General features: G+C 32.7%; 1 protein-coding gene across 1 annotated transcript; it reads right to left on the bottom strand.

The window, feature by feature from the left end:
* Nucleotides 1-4,293: 4,293 nt before the first annotated feature.
* On the bottom strand, nucleotides 4,294-11,265 carry LOC143072177 (uncharacterized). Its single transcript, XM_076246997.1, has 2 exons — nucleotides 11,180-11,265; nucleotides 4,294-6,128 (listed from the first exon to the last, which is right to left on the bottom strand). The coding sequence occupies exon 2, from the start codon at nucleotides 6,121-6,123 to the stop codon at nucleotides 4,414-4,416; it is 1,710 nt and encodes a 569-aa protein (XP_076103112.1). The 5' UTR covers nucleotides 6,124-6,128; nucleotides 11,180-11,265; the 3' UTR covers nucleotides 4,294-4,413.
* Between the last annotated feature and the right edge of the window lie 4,362 nt (nucleotides 11,266-15,627).

Raw genomic sequence — 15,627 nt, forward strand, 5'->3', positions numbered from 1 at the left:
TCACCCCTGTTAGAACAAAGGAGCTGGGATGTAATTTGATTGACTTATTCGATCACAATAAATTCATTCTTATACAGGTAACATCGAAACATGAAACTAGTCATAGAAAAATCCATTTGCACGAAGACTTGTCAATTTATTTTTATATTTATGTTTATATCGTTTTATGTGACCCCTCGGTAGTTTTCGGGGTCATCTCGATAGTTTTAAATTAGATGGCATCTAGACTAAAATACACACGAAATTCTTACTTATATTATCTAGTATATGCACTGTTACATGTGTTAACTGTTGTTTAAATACGACTTATTATATAAGTTTGATATGTGTTTTAGTATATTATAAATCAAATACGAGTTTAAGTCAAATCGGTGAATATGATTTTGACAGCTAGTGTCCCTCTAAGCCGAACAAGTTGCTGCCCACTTAGATTAAGTCGTTTTCACGGATATTCAATTGCAAACATCTTTATTTAATAGAAATTAGTCATGAAAATATGAAAACAAACTGTCATATTGCGAATTCATCTGAAAAAACAGCTAAAAATATTTTAATGTCTCGCATGTGTGTCGACGATATACAATCGACCATAAAATTGCACACAACCGACGAACAATTGTTAAGTATAAACCAAATGTTGTATTTTTTGGGATTTGTTGGCAGAATAAATATATACATGTAGTAGCGGCATATGTAAGAAAAGACATTTCAAACTCGTTGAACCTAAAACAAATCGATTTCAAAATACTCTTAAAGGGGCACTAGTTACAAGATACCTAAAACATTTAAATTCTGATTTTTGTTTAGTTTATTTATTAATGAGAGTGAAATAGTGAAATAATAATTCGCTTTTAGCAGCCAGTATGGTTCAAATTTGTAAAAATTAGATAAGAAACGTCGACGATGAACTATTCACGTTAATAAATATTCATGTGAACTTCAATTTAACCATTTAGCTAGAGATGGATTACACATGATTGATGCGTGTTCGGTAATTAAATGATTTTGTTTAATTGTATGAGGTACAAAAATGTATCTCGTAGCTAGTGTCCCTTTAAGAAATGAGCTAAGCTTTTCACATGTTTTTAAGTTGATTGTGTACCAGATTAGCGCAAAGAACGCACAAACATTATTTAGTGTTATTTTCAGTCACTAATAAATTGACCTAATGTTTGCAGTCAACAAATATTTTATCAGCAAAAGCAGGATATTTTTGTATCATTACGATTGAAAAAAGAACTGTATTACCTAATGATATATAACTATCAAAAGTGCAAAATATAATATTACCTGAAACTTAAACCAAAAAACATTGATATCCACATCCATACATCAAGGTGGGTCATGATTTTAAATACTTGCAACATTGATCATTGATTAATATTTTAACATAAACGAGGAAGTCATTGTAATAATTGATTGCTAAGAGCGTATAGATCATATAATGTTTTCGGAAATTGAGTGTAGTGATACATGTTATATAGTGTGATACATGTGTATAAACGGCTGAGGGGCGGATACTGCCATTTGTAAAAGAGAGTTCGGAGTTCCCAACCCAAGATAAAAGGGGGTTTCAAACAATAAGCCCCCTTTCAAACGCATTGCTTGTCCAATAAATGGGGAAATGATGCCCCCGCTTGCATATAATGGTATAAAGTGACAAAACTGAAGAACAGTAAAAGTGACGCTACCTAAATGTGTACTTGATCTGAGTTTTGTGGTAATAAGCATTGTGTACACGTACATTCGGTTGAGCCAAACTTAAGTTAGAGAACGGAAACAAAACATCCAGCAAATTTTGGACGTGCGTACGTTACGTACGTTCGTACAGACGGACAAGGGTAAAACATAATGCCCCCTCCGCTACGACGGGGTATAAAAAGGGGGTGCCAACCCCCTGGACCCCTGGATCCGCCATTGTCAATTATGGACTGAATTTTGGGATTTTTGATATGATCAAACTCACAAGTGATTAATTTCTAGGATTGTCGTTCCTTGAAAGATAGTGTGTTTGAGAAAAGATTTCCATCATCTTTGTCTCAAAAGATTAATTATCTATGAGGGTCGTAATGGGGGTACCTTCATGACGAATAACATTAAAAATTCTTTCTAAATGACGTAAACGGTAATTTTTAGTGTATGAAGATAAAATGTACACTTTCTTTTAGACGATAAAAACATGGACTGATTTTGACGAATCACGTTATTTTTTTTTCAAAAATGACGGTAACGATAATTATTTGAGACCTTTGACGAATCACGATTAGGATATTTTGACGAATCACGATTAGGATATTTTGACGAATCACGGTAAAATTTTAACCAATTTAACGCCTGGCGTTAAAGGGCATTTCTACCCTCATCTATGTACCTTAAACTCTGTGGTCCAAAAAATGACAATATAATGCAAATTGATGAAAAGGTCAATATCTAGCTTTAGCAATGCAGCAGAGTACTAGCGCAAAAAGAAGTTAAATTGGTGTTTTTTCTTACTTGTGTACATGTATTACCATCCATTTCAAATTCGAAAATGCACAGAAAGATAATTCTATACTGAACAACGTTATAATATCTTTATGAAGACTTTCAAGTATTTAAAAAACTTTTCAGATGGATAAATCAGAATCCAAGTGATGCTTATCTACAACTGGCGTCCCAGGCAAACTAATTTAAAATAGACAGTCAATTCAAACTGCTGATACCTAACATTAAGGGACAATTCATGTTTTGAGGGACATATGTCATCGGTAACATTCACAAAGAACTATCACACTATGTCCAGACAGTCCAGTCAGATATATGTCTCTGGTCCAGTTAAAGAATCGGACCAATAATTGATTTTAGTTTCAATTACATTGTGTGTAGTGCTCAATCATATTTCATCTTAATCATATGATTGTCACGAAACAGTGTAACAATATTAACATAGTGAAGTAAATGCGGACCATTTCCACTATATTGGAAAGAAAGTAATTTCGTATTAATAAGCTATATGGAAGATATTTGAATGTTTGAAGCTAGAATGAACAATTTTGTACTGCAATTTATTTTATTTTTAATCTCTGTCCTGCATGTTTCCCACTCTATTCGGTCATGCTTTTTTTTTATTTTAGTTTATCCTGACTTTTATTTACCTAAATTGTCATCCCGACTTTTTTTTTGCAAGTCTCATCCTGCCTTTTTTTACTCAAAACTCCTGTACTGCTTATCTTTTTTTCAAATTTCATCCTAGCCCCTCCCCTCTCGCCAATAAAAATCAAATGGAAGCTCCCTAAACCATTCAAAGCATAAACAAATGGCGCATCTAGAATAGCCCTTCTGATTGACTCGAACACTGTTTAGAAAGGAAGTTGAACCTTGGTTTTAGAACCGGTTTTGTTCTAAGCTGACAATTTGCTATGCCTTAAACCAAATAATTACTTAATTTACTAAATTTATCGATTCCTCAAACTGGAAATAAATGCAATATGTATGCATGTACTTCCGGTTTTCCATCAGATGATATAAAGTATATATCTCAGTCAAAATTCCGTTGTTATCTGTTCACAATGCTTATACACGGAAGGTTTCACATATAGAGCAGGATTTGCTTATCCTTCCCGAGCACATGAGATCACTCCTGGTTTTGTTGGGGTTCGTGTTACTCAGACTAGTTTCCTATGTTGTTTGTTATGTACTGCTGTTTGACTGTTCTTTTTTTGTCTTGGCGTTGTCTGTTTATTTTCGACTTATTAGATTGAATATCCCTTTGGTATCATTCGCCTCTCTTTTATAATTTTCAGAAATATTAGACCTGTTTGCAAACTGACAAGCCAATGACAATTTATCATTATGAAAGTAATTAGAAGTCATTCATCTTCATATACTTACAATTGGACCATCTTCACATTTTTCATTTTATTCCTTTATGATCTATATGTTAAGCAAACAACAATCATACATATTTCAACATTTATTGATTTAAAAACTCTCTATCGTTACTGACCACAAATCGAGCCCAGTATGTATTTATAGGCAAACAATTGATTTCAATGATTACCTTGGGAAACTTCATATACTTACAATTGGACCATCTTCACATTTTTCATTTTATTCCTTTATGATCTATATGTTAAGTAAGCAACAATCATACATATTTCAACATTTATTGAATTAAACACTCTCTACCGTTACTGACCACAAATCGAGCCCAGTATGTATCTATAGGCAAACAATTGATTTCAATGATTACCTTGGGAAACAGTACAATAATAAATTGGGTGAAAATCTGATTTGTCAACTCAGATAATGTCCTTTATTTTCCATATTTTACATATTCTCGGGTGTTATAATATTCATACTTATAGCAATGAAACCTGCATAAATTGAATATAAGTCATCATTATATAAACAGTAGACACAATTCCATGGGAATCATTTTATTTCATATAAAAAACAGTTCCCATTATATTCTGCAACCAGCAACAAGTCCCTGCTACTGTCATAAAAAAGTTTAAATGGCTTTTCAATTCCATCATCAGAAGTTAGAAAATCTGCTACTTTCTTCCCATCAGGTGAAATTGCAACAATGCTACTTCTATTTTCTGTTGCTACATACAATATGCCATTTCTGTCAACAGCAACCCCAGAGGGACCATAAAGAACGTTTTCATCTATAAGTTTCCAGATTTTGTCACCCTTTATACTGAAGCAACTAACTGAATCGGTATCATGGTTTGAGAAATACATGAATTCATCAAAGGAAGTTACATAACAAAAATGGGATATTAATTTATCTAAATTCACCAAGGAAGACGAACTGCAGTCACTTATGTGTATGACTCCAACACTATTTGCATTGCCATAATATATTTTACCATCTTTAAAAGTAACACCAAAGCAAAAGCTGTTTGTTTTAATTGTGTTCTTAACAATCTTTGACTTCATGTCAAAAAGATGAATTTCAGAAGATTGCCATGCTGTGAAGGCAACTGTTGTGTCGTCAATACAAGCTACATCAAATGGTCTAAGGTTTGAAAGTGGTATCTCGTAATCCAAAGAACCATCAGCGTTAACAATCACCAGTCGCATGTTTCTGTCACAATCTGCAAAAATAATTTTTCCATTTGGAAAAATAGCACATCCAGTTATTGCATTTTCATTACTTTTCACTTGTGGAATCTGAAATTTTCGTACTAGTTTAGCACTTACATTGTCAACAGATTTTGGAATAAAGCTGGTAGTTAATATTTGAGCTTGCTTATTCTTTTCTAATTTGATCTCAATACAAGGTGGACCAGATTCTTTTGAAATCAATCCAAATGACGTGATACTTTGGAACACATTTTCTATCTCTTCATTATTGGAATATTTCAAGGAAAGCTGCTTCAAACGTTCATCTTTTGTTAAGGACTGGATATAGGTCTCTTCAGATTCAATTTCCTTCTCAATCTTTTTACTTCCAACAAAGGTTTGAAAATCAGAAGCATAATTTTCAAGATCTGAAATATTGGTTTGAAGCACTGCTATTCTCTCAGATTTCTCCCTAAGTTCTTTGAATAGATCTTCAATTTTCATCTCCATATCAAGCTCAGCTGCATTTAATTCTAAAACAATTTCTTGTTCTAGTTTATCAAAATGTGAGTTGATTCTTTTGCGTAGGTTTTGAATGCCAGCGAGAATGTTTTGTTGTTCTTCTTTAATTTTGATTAGATTGGATTGCCTATCTTTTACTACATTATCAATGTTGCTTTTCAGGTCTTCTAACGATTTCTGCAAAGTTTCCAACAAACCACTGGATTTAGAAGTTTTGGCAATTTCTTCAATAGATAGCATCCCGGTGCATTCTTTATGACCCGTTGAAAGGCATAAATGACAGCAAAGTTGATCATGATGTGGACAGAAGATATGGAATTTCTTTTCATGTTCAGTGCAGTGGTGGACTATGCTTAAAATATCAGTTGGGAGCTTTCTATAATTCTCTATCGATATAACATCATGATGTCGACTTGCTTTTGAAAAACTGTGATGGGCTTTACATTCAGTGCAGAGACCATCATCACATTCTGGACACCAGAAATCTGCACATTTTGTGACATGTTGAGCATCACATATTCCACAAAGAATATCAGCTGGGGTTTCCATTGCCTCTGCAAAGATAAAATAAGAACATAGGATCAGAGATGGGTCCGATTACTTTCAATGTAATTGATTAAATTACAATTACTTTGTCATTTGTACGATTAAATTAAATTAATGATTACATCATTTCTGAAAGTGTCTGATTAAATTAATGATTACATTGACAAAGTAATCATGATTACATCTGATTACAATGAATTAAAAAAAATATACATTTTGTATGATGTGAATGAATAAACTTTTAATATAACTAGAGCATTTTTTAGAAAGTATTTTGTTTGCTATATTATAAAATGATAACTTCAAACTTCATCTATTTAATAAACCACAAAAGTTCACTTCATACATACATGAACATTGTGTCACTGGTTATGACCCATTACACTTTATCATCATTGATCTCTAAATTATTTTGACTTCAATTGAATATAGCTTTATAAAAAGAGTTTGCTGTTTGTCTTCTGACCTATTCTAGACTTTAATTTATATTTGTTTCAAGGTGCAGTTTATGGAAGTTAAAATATGGATGAAATAAAGTTACCAGTTTAATCAAATTGTAAACAAAATACATGTACTAAAAATCATTGCATTTTACATGTCCAGTCCAAATACATACACAAAAAAATTGCTAATTTTAATCAAGTTATTTGTCCAACTTTTAATGAATTTAGTGCTAATAAGATAAATGATCACATATCTGATTTATCTTTTACCATATATATTGTCCTACAGCTATACTCAATTGGAAATTGCAATATAAACAAACCTTAATTGGTTTCCTACCTGTCAATTCAAAGTTGACAAAAATCACAACATTAACAAAAGATTATAGTTAAGGGTTAAAGAAAACTTATTACTTGAATATAACAGTTATTATCAAATATATATAAGTAAATTTTTAAATTGTGAAAATATGTACAATATCTTTTACTAAGGCCATTGATGACTTTTCAATACTGTAACAGTTTATTTTTTACTGAAGTATACAAACCAATTATCATGCTTTATAAAAAAAGTAAACCAAACTATCTTAACATGTAACTAATATTATTAGTAATTAAATAAGAATAACAAAAAGGTTCATTTATTGACCATAAACACAGTTTAAGATTTTTTTCATTGTAATCAGAATGTAATCATAAAGTAATCAGGATTACAGGGTATTTTGAAAAGTAATTGATTAAATTAAATTACATGTAATCAGATTTTTGGCTGATTAATGATTACAATGATTACTTGAAAAATTGTAATCAATTACAGCTGATTAACGATTACAATTACGATTACCCCAAGTCTGCATAGGATAAGTAAATATATATATCTTAAATTTTGAATATGTAACAGTAAGTGCACTAAAGTCATGCATTGGAAGTTTCTTGTAGCCTAAATTTACGCTTATCATCCATTAACATTTGGTTGAGAAGTACAACAGAGGCCATTATATATTTTTGTAGCAACACACAAAATCAAATTCCCTATCTAGCTGTCTTATTGAATTTCAAGGTTACAGTGAATATTAATAGTTGCCCTTTGATTGTTGTATACAAATGACTCATTAAAATTTACATCATCTCCTTTCATCTATACTTAGCAATGGGTTTGTATGAAATGTATATCAGCATCCCCTTTACAACCATGATTTAAATGAAACATGAAGCGTCTCTGTCACATCAGGTCTGGCCTCGAGGGTATAGGATCAATCATTCAATTGTTAGCTAGGTCTAACAAAAGTCCCTTAAAATGGAATTTACCGCTTTTCTTTCAGGCCCATGCAGTTTAAGAGAAAGAATACAAGAACGACATGCTGAAATGTCTTGCCTTCTTTCATTAATCATTAATCATTGATATTATGTTGATAGTCCTAAATGTAAAGCTTTATTAAAACTGTCACATTAACTTAACATTAATCAAGAAAACTAAACATTGCCCAATCCACCATGAAAATGAGGTCAAGGTCAGATGAACCATGCCAGGCAGACATGTACAGCAAACAATTAGTCCATACAACAAATATAGTTGACCTATTGCTTACAGTTTAAGAACCAATTGCTCCGCAGGGCACAGCTTTAAACTACCGCAGAAGTCGAACTCTGAACAGTTGGGGCAAGTATGGACACAACATTCATGCTTGATACAGCTCTGAATTTGGATTGCAATCAAATTTTTGACATAATATGAGTTTTAGACAAAAAACAAATGTTACAAATCTATTGCCAAATATTGTGCATTTAAAGATTTCTTCTTTTAACTTTTCAAATATTTGGAATTTGAGAAATTAGGAAAAAAATATTTGAAAACTACATTTGTACTACCACCCCCCTTTTTTTCAATTAGTCCAAACCTGACATTTTATTATACATAATTTACAATTAGTATAAGGGTGGTAAATCCCAACATACCTTACATTGTATGTTTAATGTTGCTGAATTACCTCCCTTACACTGCTTTTAAATTGTCTTAATTGTCCATTGATCAGGAAAACCTAGTTTTCCCCTTTTTTTGCCCCTAATTCCAAAACATTTTGAGCCATTACCCCCAAAAGTCATACTAACCATCCCTTCATGGTATGGAAACGTGTGGTACAATTTCAGAGAGATTCATACATTTAAACACAAGTTATTGTTTATAAACTACAAAAATGCTTATTTTGGACCCCCTTTTTCCTAAACTATTGGGACCATAATCCCCAAAATCAATCCCAAACCTTCCGTTAGTGGTATTGAACCTTCTGGTAAAAATTTATAGAGATCCATTCACTTAAACTAAAACATTGTCCGGAAATTAAATGCGTATTCGGACGACGACAACGACATGATAATTGTAGCATTATTTGACGCAAATTTTTTTTGTGGTTGTATAAAAACAGACCAAAACACAAAAACTTAACACTGAGCATTGAACTGCGAAAAAGGAGGTCAAGGTCAAATAAAACTTGTGCAACTGACATATAGATCATAAAATATTTCCATACATCAAATATAGATGACCTATTGCATATAGGATAAGAAAAAAAGACCAAAACTCAAAAACTTAACTTTAACCACTGAACCATGAAAATGAGGTCAAGGTCAGATGACATCTACCAGCTAGACATGTACACCTTACAATCATTCCATACACTAAATAAAGTAAACCTATTGCATAAAGTATAAGAAAAACAGACCAAAACACAACCAGATGCTCTGCAGGGTGCAGCTTTATACGACCGCAGAGGTCAAACCCTGATCGGTTTGGGCAAGTATGGACACAACTTTCAAGCTGGATAAGCTCTGAATTTGGATTGTGATTAAATAGTTGACGCAGCATAGGTTTCTGACACAGAATGAATGTGGTCTAATGAACTTAAATTTTTTTTTTTGCTTTTCAGCAATTCACTATGCTGTTGAATATTAATCCTCTCAAAAAAAAAAAATACTTGAAGAAAATTTCTTTTTAATTTCTGAAATCTGAAATGAGAAAAATTGAACCCCCACCCCCCAATTTTTTTTTCTCCTCCCCTTTCCCTCATTCCAAAAATGATCTTAATTCAAATTTCTAATGGAGTTTGCAACAATAAATACTCATTTAAATACATCATAAAGTATTAAAATATAAAATGTCATACAATCATGGTTAAAATTAATATTAATTAATAGTCACTTCTAAAAAAATAAATGGGGAATGTGTCCAAAGGGACACAGATGATGCCCCCGTTAGCATATAACGTTATAATGGGACATAACTCAAGAACTGTAAAAGTGAAGCTGCCAAAAATTGAACTTAAACTGAGTTTAGAGGTAATAAGCATTATACACACATTTCATTAAATTTAAATGAGACAAACTTAAGTTAACAGAACAGAAACGAAAAAATTCTTCAATTTTTCCACTTGTAAAGGGGCATACCCCTAGAATGGTAATCAAAGTGCTTGTAATCACTGAATGGTAAAGATTGCTTTAATTTATCAGTTGGTAGTAAAAGTGAATATTGCATTGTATATTGTACAATGTATATAGCATTGATCATGTTGATTTAAGTTGATTTAACTATTATTCTGGACAAAGAAAGATAACTCCAATTTAGATTTCATAAAGCATTGGTTTTATGTGATTCAACAACCATTCGATACAAAGAAAGATCACTCCAATTTATTGTCTTGAAACTACAAAAATGCTTGTTTTTTGCCCCTTTTTTGGCCCTTTATTCCTATACTGTTTGCCCCATTACCCTTAATATATATTCCAACCTTCTACTTATGGTATTAAACATTGTGGTACAATTTCAGAACAATTGAAATACTTATACACAACTTATTGTCGTGACAATGGATACATGCTTGTTTTGGGCCCCTTTGGGTCCCTAATTCCTAAACCTTAGGGACCCATAACCCCCAAAATCAATCCCAAACTTCCTTTTGAAGTTATAAACATTGTGTTAAACTTTTATTGATTTATATTTACTTATACCATTTGTATACTGAAGTTATTATCCCGAAACCATCCGTCTAAAAAAAAAATTTTGCAGTCTCAAAAAACTTAACTATAACCACTGAACCATGAAAATGAGGTCAAGGTCAGATGACACCTAAAGTCGCAGTCTCGACAATAATTAAATTATTTTTTAACCTTAAACATGTTAAAATTGAAATCAAACAGACATAGAAAAATCCATTTGCACGAGGACTGACGAGGTTCATATATATTTATCTATATTTATGTTTATATTGTATTAAATGACCAACAGTTGAATAGATAAATGTACATGTAATTTAAGTCAAATCAGTGAGCATGAATTTGACAGTTGGTGATCGTTTAAATGTTGTTATGTTGCTGAATATATTGCAGGCAAGATGATGATAGATTTACAATGTTACAGAAAATCAAATATTGGGTGAGTTGGTAGAAGAACGAGTTGGAAAAAATATGGCACGAGTTGTCGAAGGTACGAGTTGATAATGTCGGACCTATATCCGTCCAGTAATATGACATCAAAACCACTAAAAAAAACAAACGGATTCAACTTTTCATTGCTTTAAGCGTCAATTTTCCTTGCCAGTGTGACATAAACATCAATTTCTTACATTCAACACTCCTTTGAAGATTATTTCAGCTTGAACATTCGTTCACCAAGTTTTCATTCCTACTTTCACTTTCGTGTAGAATATAATGAAAAAAACAAACACGGATTAAAATTTACGGGCGTAAACAAGCCACCCACTCAGAATATAAATTAAGTAACAAAAGTTGGCAACCCAGGGGCGGATCCAGCCATTTTAAAAAAAGGGGGGTCCCAACCCAGAGTAAAAGGGGGGGGGGGGGGTTCCAGCTATATGCTCCCATTCAAATGCATTGATCGGCCAAAAAAAAGGGGGGGTTCCAACCCCCGGAACCCCCCCCCCCCCTTCTGGATCCGCGCCTGCAACCGTTTGGCTATGCAAGATGTCATGATGAATACGCTGCTAATAAGTCACGTTAGGTCAGCATTGGGACGGTATACCGGGCCAGTCTAGAGATCGAGAATGCAACGCTTGGAGTCTACTAAAAAAGCAAAATTTCAGTTCCTATCCAATGAACCCTCATTTTTCAATGCATAGCATTTCCAAATTTCCTGACCATGTCCTGGGCGATCCATATTGCAGGACCTATAGCTACCTAGTTGTATTTATTGTATATTTGTTTCTGTCCTGAACATGCATAAATATTTGCCACTGGACGATTATCAATCAAATGATCACTCACAAACTTCCAGTAATTTAGAGTACTCTCAGATCTGCGTGTAATGACCACAAATATTCAAATTCCTAAGCCGGTACGTAGGGATTTCACAGTCGAGGATATCAGAAAATAGGAATTTCTTGAATTTTGTTTCGATAGTAGGGACAGAAAAACTCTTCTGCATTAGGCATCGATGGTGTTTGTATGGCTACTAGGGTGAAGGTTTAAGAATCAAAAGATTAATGGTTGATGGCTGGCCAAAAGGATAGTATTACATTCTAAAATAAAAAAAAAAAATTAAACAAATAGAAATAAAAATTACATATATATTTCCAACACAAGCATGTAACAGTAAACAAGTTCGTTTTTATTCAATGTGTGACAACTACAGTGGAGATCACTGCTTATCTCTCATCAAATCTGTCAGAATCTTTCCGGAGAACTGTTCTATGACAGTTTGTAGATCTGTCAGCCTGACACCTTTTATACAGTTCTAGCTAGAACAGTTGATTTGGTCAGTTCTACCTAGAAGTGATTCAGACAGTTCTACCTCGAACTGATTCAGACAGTTCTTCCTAGAAGTGATCCTGACAGTTCTACCCTAGAACAGTTTTAGACACTTCTACCTAGAAATCTTTGGTCAGTTATACAGCTAGAACAGTTCTACGACTAGAACAGTTCTTCGATTAGAACTGATTTTGTTAGTTCTACGACTAGAACAGTTCTTCGATTAGAACTGATTTTGTTAGTTCTACGACTATAGAATTGATATAGTCAGTTCTATCCATAGAACAGTTTTAAGAAATCTTTATCTGAAATATAAATAAGTCAAAATAATACAATATATATAAAAAAAAAAATGGTGTATTTTTTAACGTTTGTAGACAATTTTTTTAATTTTTAATTTTTTAATTTCTCAAGTTTTGTATAATTTTTTAGTTGCAGAATATTAGCAATTTTAATGTTGATTCATTGGATAGCAATAATTTTAAAGTACTAGTAGAATAATTGAATCATTATTAGTATGATATTTCGTAGCAATCCTCCCTAAATTATATCACTTTTAGAATTATATATTATGAAATTTTCTCCTTTGAAAAATAATTGTAGCCATGACAAAGTGCGTTATACAACATCAATCTAGACGGGATTAAAACATCAGTTTCCTACAAGTGTAATTATTATTTTATAGACTTTCCATACATAATTGATTGTTTGTTGATTGAATTATATTCCAGAGACAAAAGTGTTAAAGATTGTGCAATCTAAGAAGTTATCGGTTATAGAATGTAAACTATTTATGTTTTCAACATGTAGAATACGCATAATCATACAATTAAAAAAGGAACGTCTCTAAAGTTTGTTTTGTTTGGTTGCTGTCTTCATGACAATAATAAACATATCCATATACATGTATCTATTTTATTAAGCAAAGGAAGCATTAACACATCATATGTTATTGACTCAAGTGAAAAATTGTGTTTCTGAAAGAATGCATCTAAAGATTTAGGACTTTTCTGTCTATGTTGTTTGTTAGGTGACTTCTGTGAATCTTTGTTTGTCTAGTATTCCACTTCCACCTGTACTTTGTTCTTACTTAGTCTTCAATTGCTACAATGACTCGAGAATAACAATTGTATATCATGAAAAACTAACAGACAGACATTCACTTAACCAAACATGCATAAATAATGTTGAATGCCATTTTCAAATTACCCTCCAAAAACAGAAGAGAGAAAATTTAAACAAGCTTATAATTCTTTGTTAAACTTTGTATCATAGTTACTGTCTTATATCAAGGGTAGAATTAATTTCTTTCTTTTATAGATTGTTCGATTGATTGTTGCTTAACATCCAGTGGCAAATAGTTCAGGAATTTTTCAATATTTACATTGAAATTTCTGTAAAATTAGGAATTGAATTGATAGTGAAATGGAGATAATGTAATCCACCTGGAAATATAATGTACAGCAGTAGAATTTAGTTATTTGCATAGTCCATCTTTACAGAAAAGTAATATTATAAGACAAACTTGGCATATATTTGACCGATTCTAATAGTACAAATACAGTAAATAAGACCAGAGTGTTGTGTGTGTGGCTGTTCTATTCAACCTCTGTAAGATAATTAAAAGCTAAATATTTCGAAAAAATTTATGGCTTACATGAATTGTTTTTTGTATAACCTCTCCAAATCAATGTTCTCGTGAAAACTAAAGGATACATTAAAGTTTGCTTTCATTTTGCAATGTGAACTAAAAGTTTAACACTGTTTTCCATTTAAATGTTATAAACACAATAGTTTTCTTGACAATATAAATATATGGAGATGTGGTATGATTGCCAATGAGACAACACCTGGGCGTTTTCAATTGTTTGATATTATTGATTGAACACAACGTTAATGCTTCAAGACCATTTATGTAATTACGCGAAATGTTATTAAAACACCGTTTATTTACTCATTATTTATTTTTCAGTGCTTAAGACTGTATCACTGAACTCGATTTATTTTCAGTAGTGAAAGTAGCAAAGAGTCTCCTCAGTGGATTTCTGGTACACAAATTAACAGGTATCAAATAATATCTATACTATTAAACGAGAAGACCTCATTTTGTGTGTCACTTCTCTTTCTTCCACAATAAATCAATCATCATGCCTCTGTGTCCTATAGGTAACATGCATAGTCGCATTTGTCATCCATTCTTATGATTATTCAGATTGAGTTATTTTGGGAGAAGTTTAGGACAAAAAAGGAGTCCGGATATGATTCCATCATCAGACTGAATTTTAGTCATAAATAAGACTTCCGGTTTGAAACATGCACAAATACAACCAATTGTATGATAGTTAACAAAAATGAAAAATAAATTAGCCAATCAGAGCGTTTTCAATATCATGGTGTTTAGATCGCAAGAACAACAACTATTGTACCTCCTTATAGAGGACAATTATTTTTCGCGTTTATCTACATGTAAACTACGATTATACTTTATTAATATATAGAGATTCTCTGTATTCTGTCTACTGTTTTCTTTGAAATGATTATTATTTAAGGGGTCATACCACTTGCATATATATTAATAAGTAAAACATGCTCAACTTCATCTAAAACTACCTCGACCAAAAACTTTAACCTGAAGCGGGACAGACGGACGGACGGACGGACGGACGGACGACCGAACGAACGGACGAACGCACGGATGCACAGACTAGAAAACATAATGCCTTTAAATGGGGCATAAAAAATTATGGTTGAAAGGGAAAATGGTGATTTGGCAAAAATGAAATTAAGGTAGAGATTAGAGGGAGGCATGACAATTTTCGGGGCGTCGGGATCGGGTGTTTTTAAGCTGGGGATTTGGGGATTGGTCCTTACGGAATCCGGGAATATATTTTTCGATTTCGGAATTTCGGGATATGAATTTCTTTAAATTCTGCATCTCGGGATTTCAGGATTTTAAGCCCGGGATTTCGGAATCGAAAGGGAAAATAGTGATTTGGCAAAAATGAAAGTAAGGTAGAGATTAGAGGGAGGCAGGACTTTTTTCGGGGCGTCGGAATCGGGTGTTTTTAAGCTGGGGATTTGGGGATTGATCCTTACGGAATCCGGGAATATATTTTTCGATTTCGGGATATCTGGATATGAATTTCTTTAAATTCTGCATCTCGGGATTTAACGATTTTAAGTCCGGGATTTCGGGATCAGGACTCCTCCGACCACCCCTCAAATTAGCCTAAGTCGGTCTTAGTCATTTATACATGATTCATATCCTACCATTGGTATGTTAATAAGGCTTTCAAGAGAAAAGGCA

Source organism: Mytilus galloprovincialis, chromosome 4, assembly GCF_965363235.1.
Source record: "Mytilus galloprovincialis chromosome 4, xbMytGall1.hap1.1, whole genome shotgun sequence".
Taxonomy (NCBI): Eukaryota; Metazoa; Mollusca; class Bivalvia; order Mytilida; family Mytilidae; genus Mytilus; species Mytilus galloprovincialis.

Coding starts and splice junctions, on each gene's coding strand:
- LOC143072177 (XM_076246997.1), bottom strand. CDS start 6,123: ATGGAAACCCCAGCTGATATTCTTTGTGGAATATGTGATGCTCAACAT.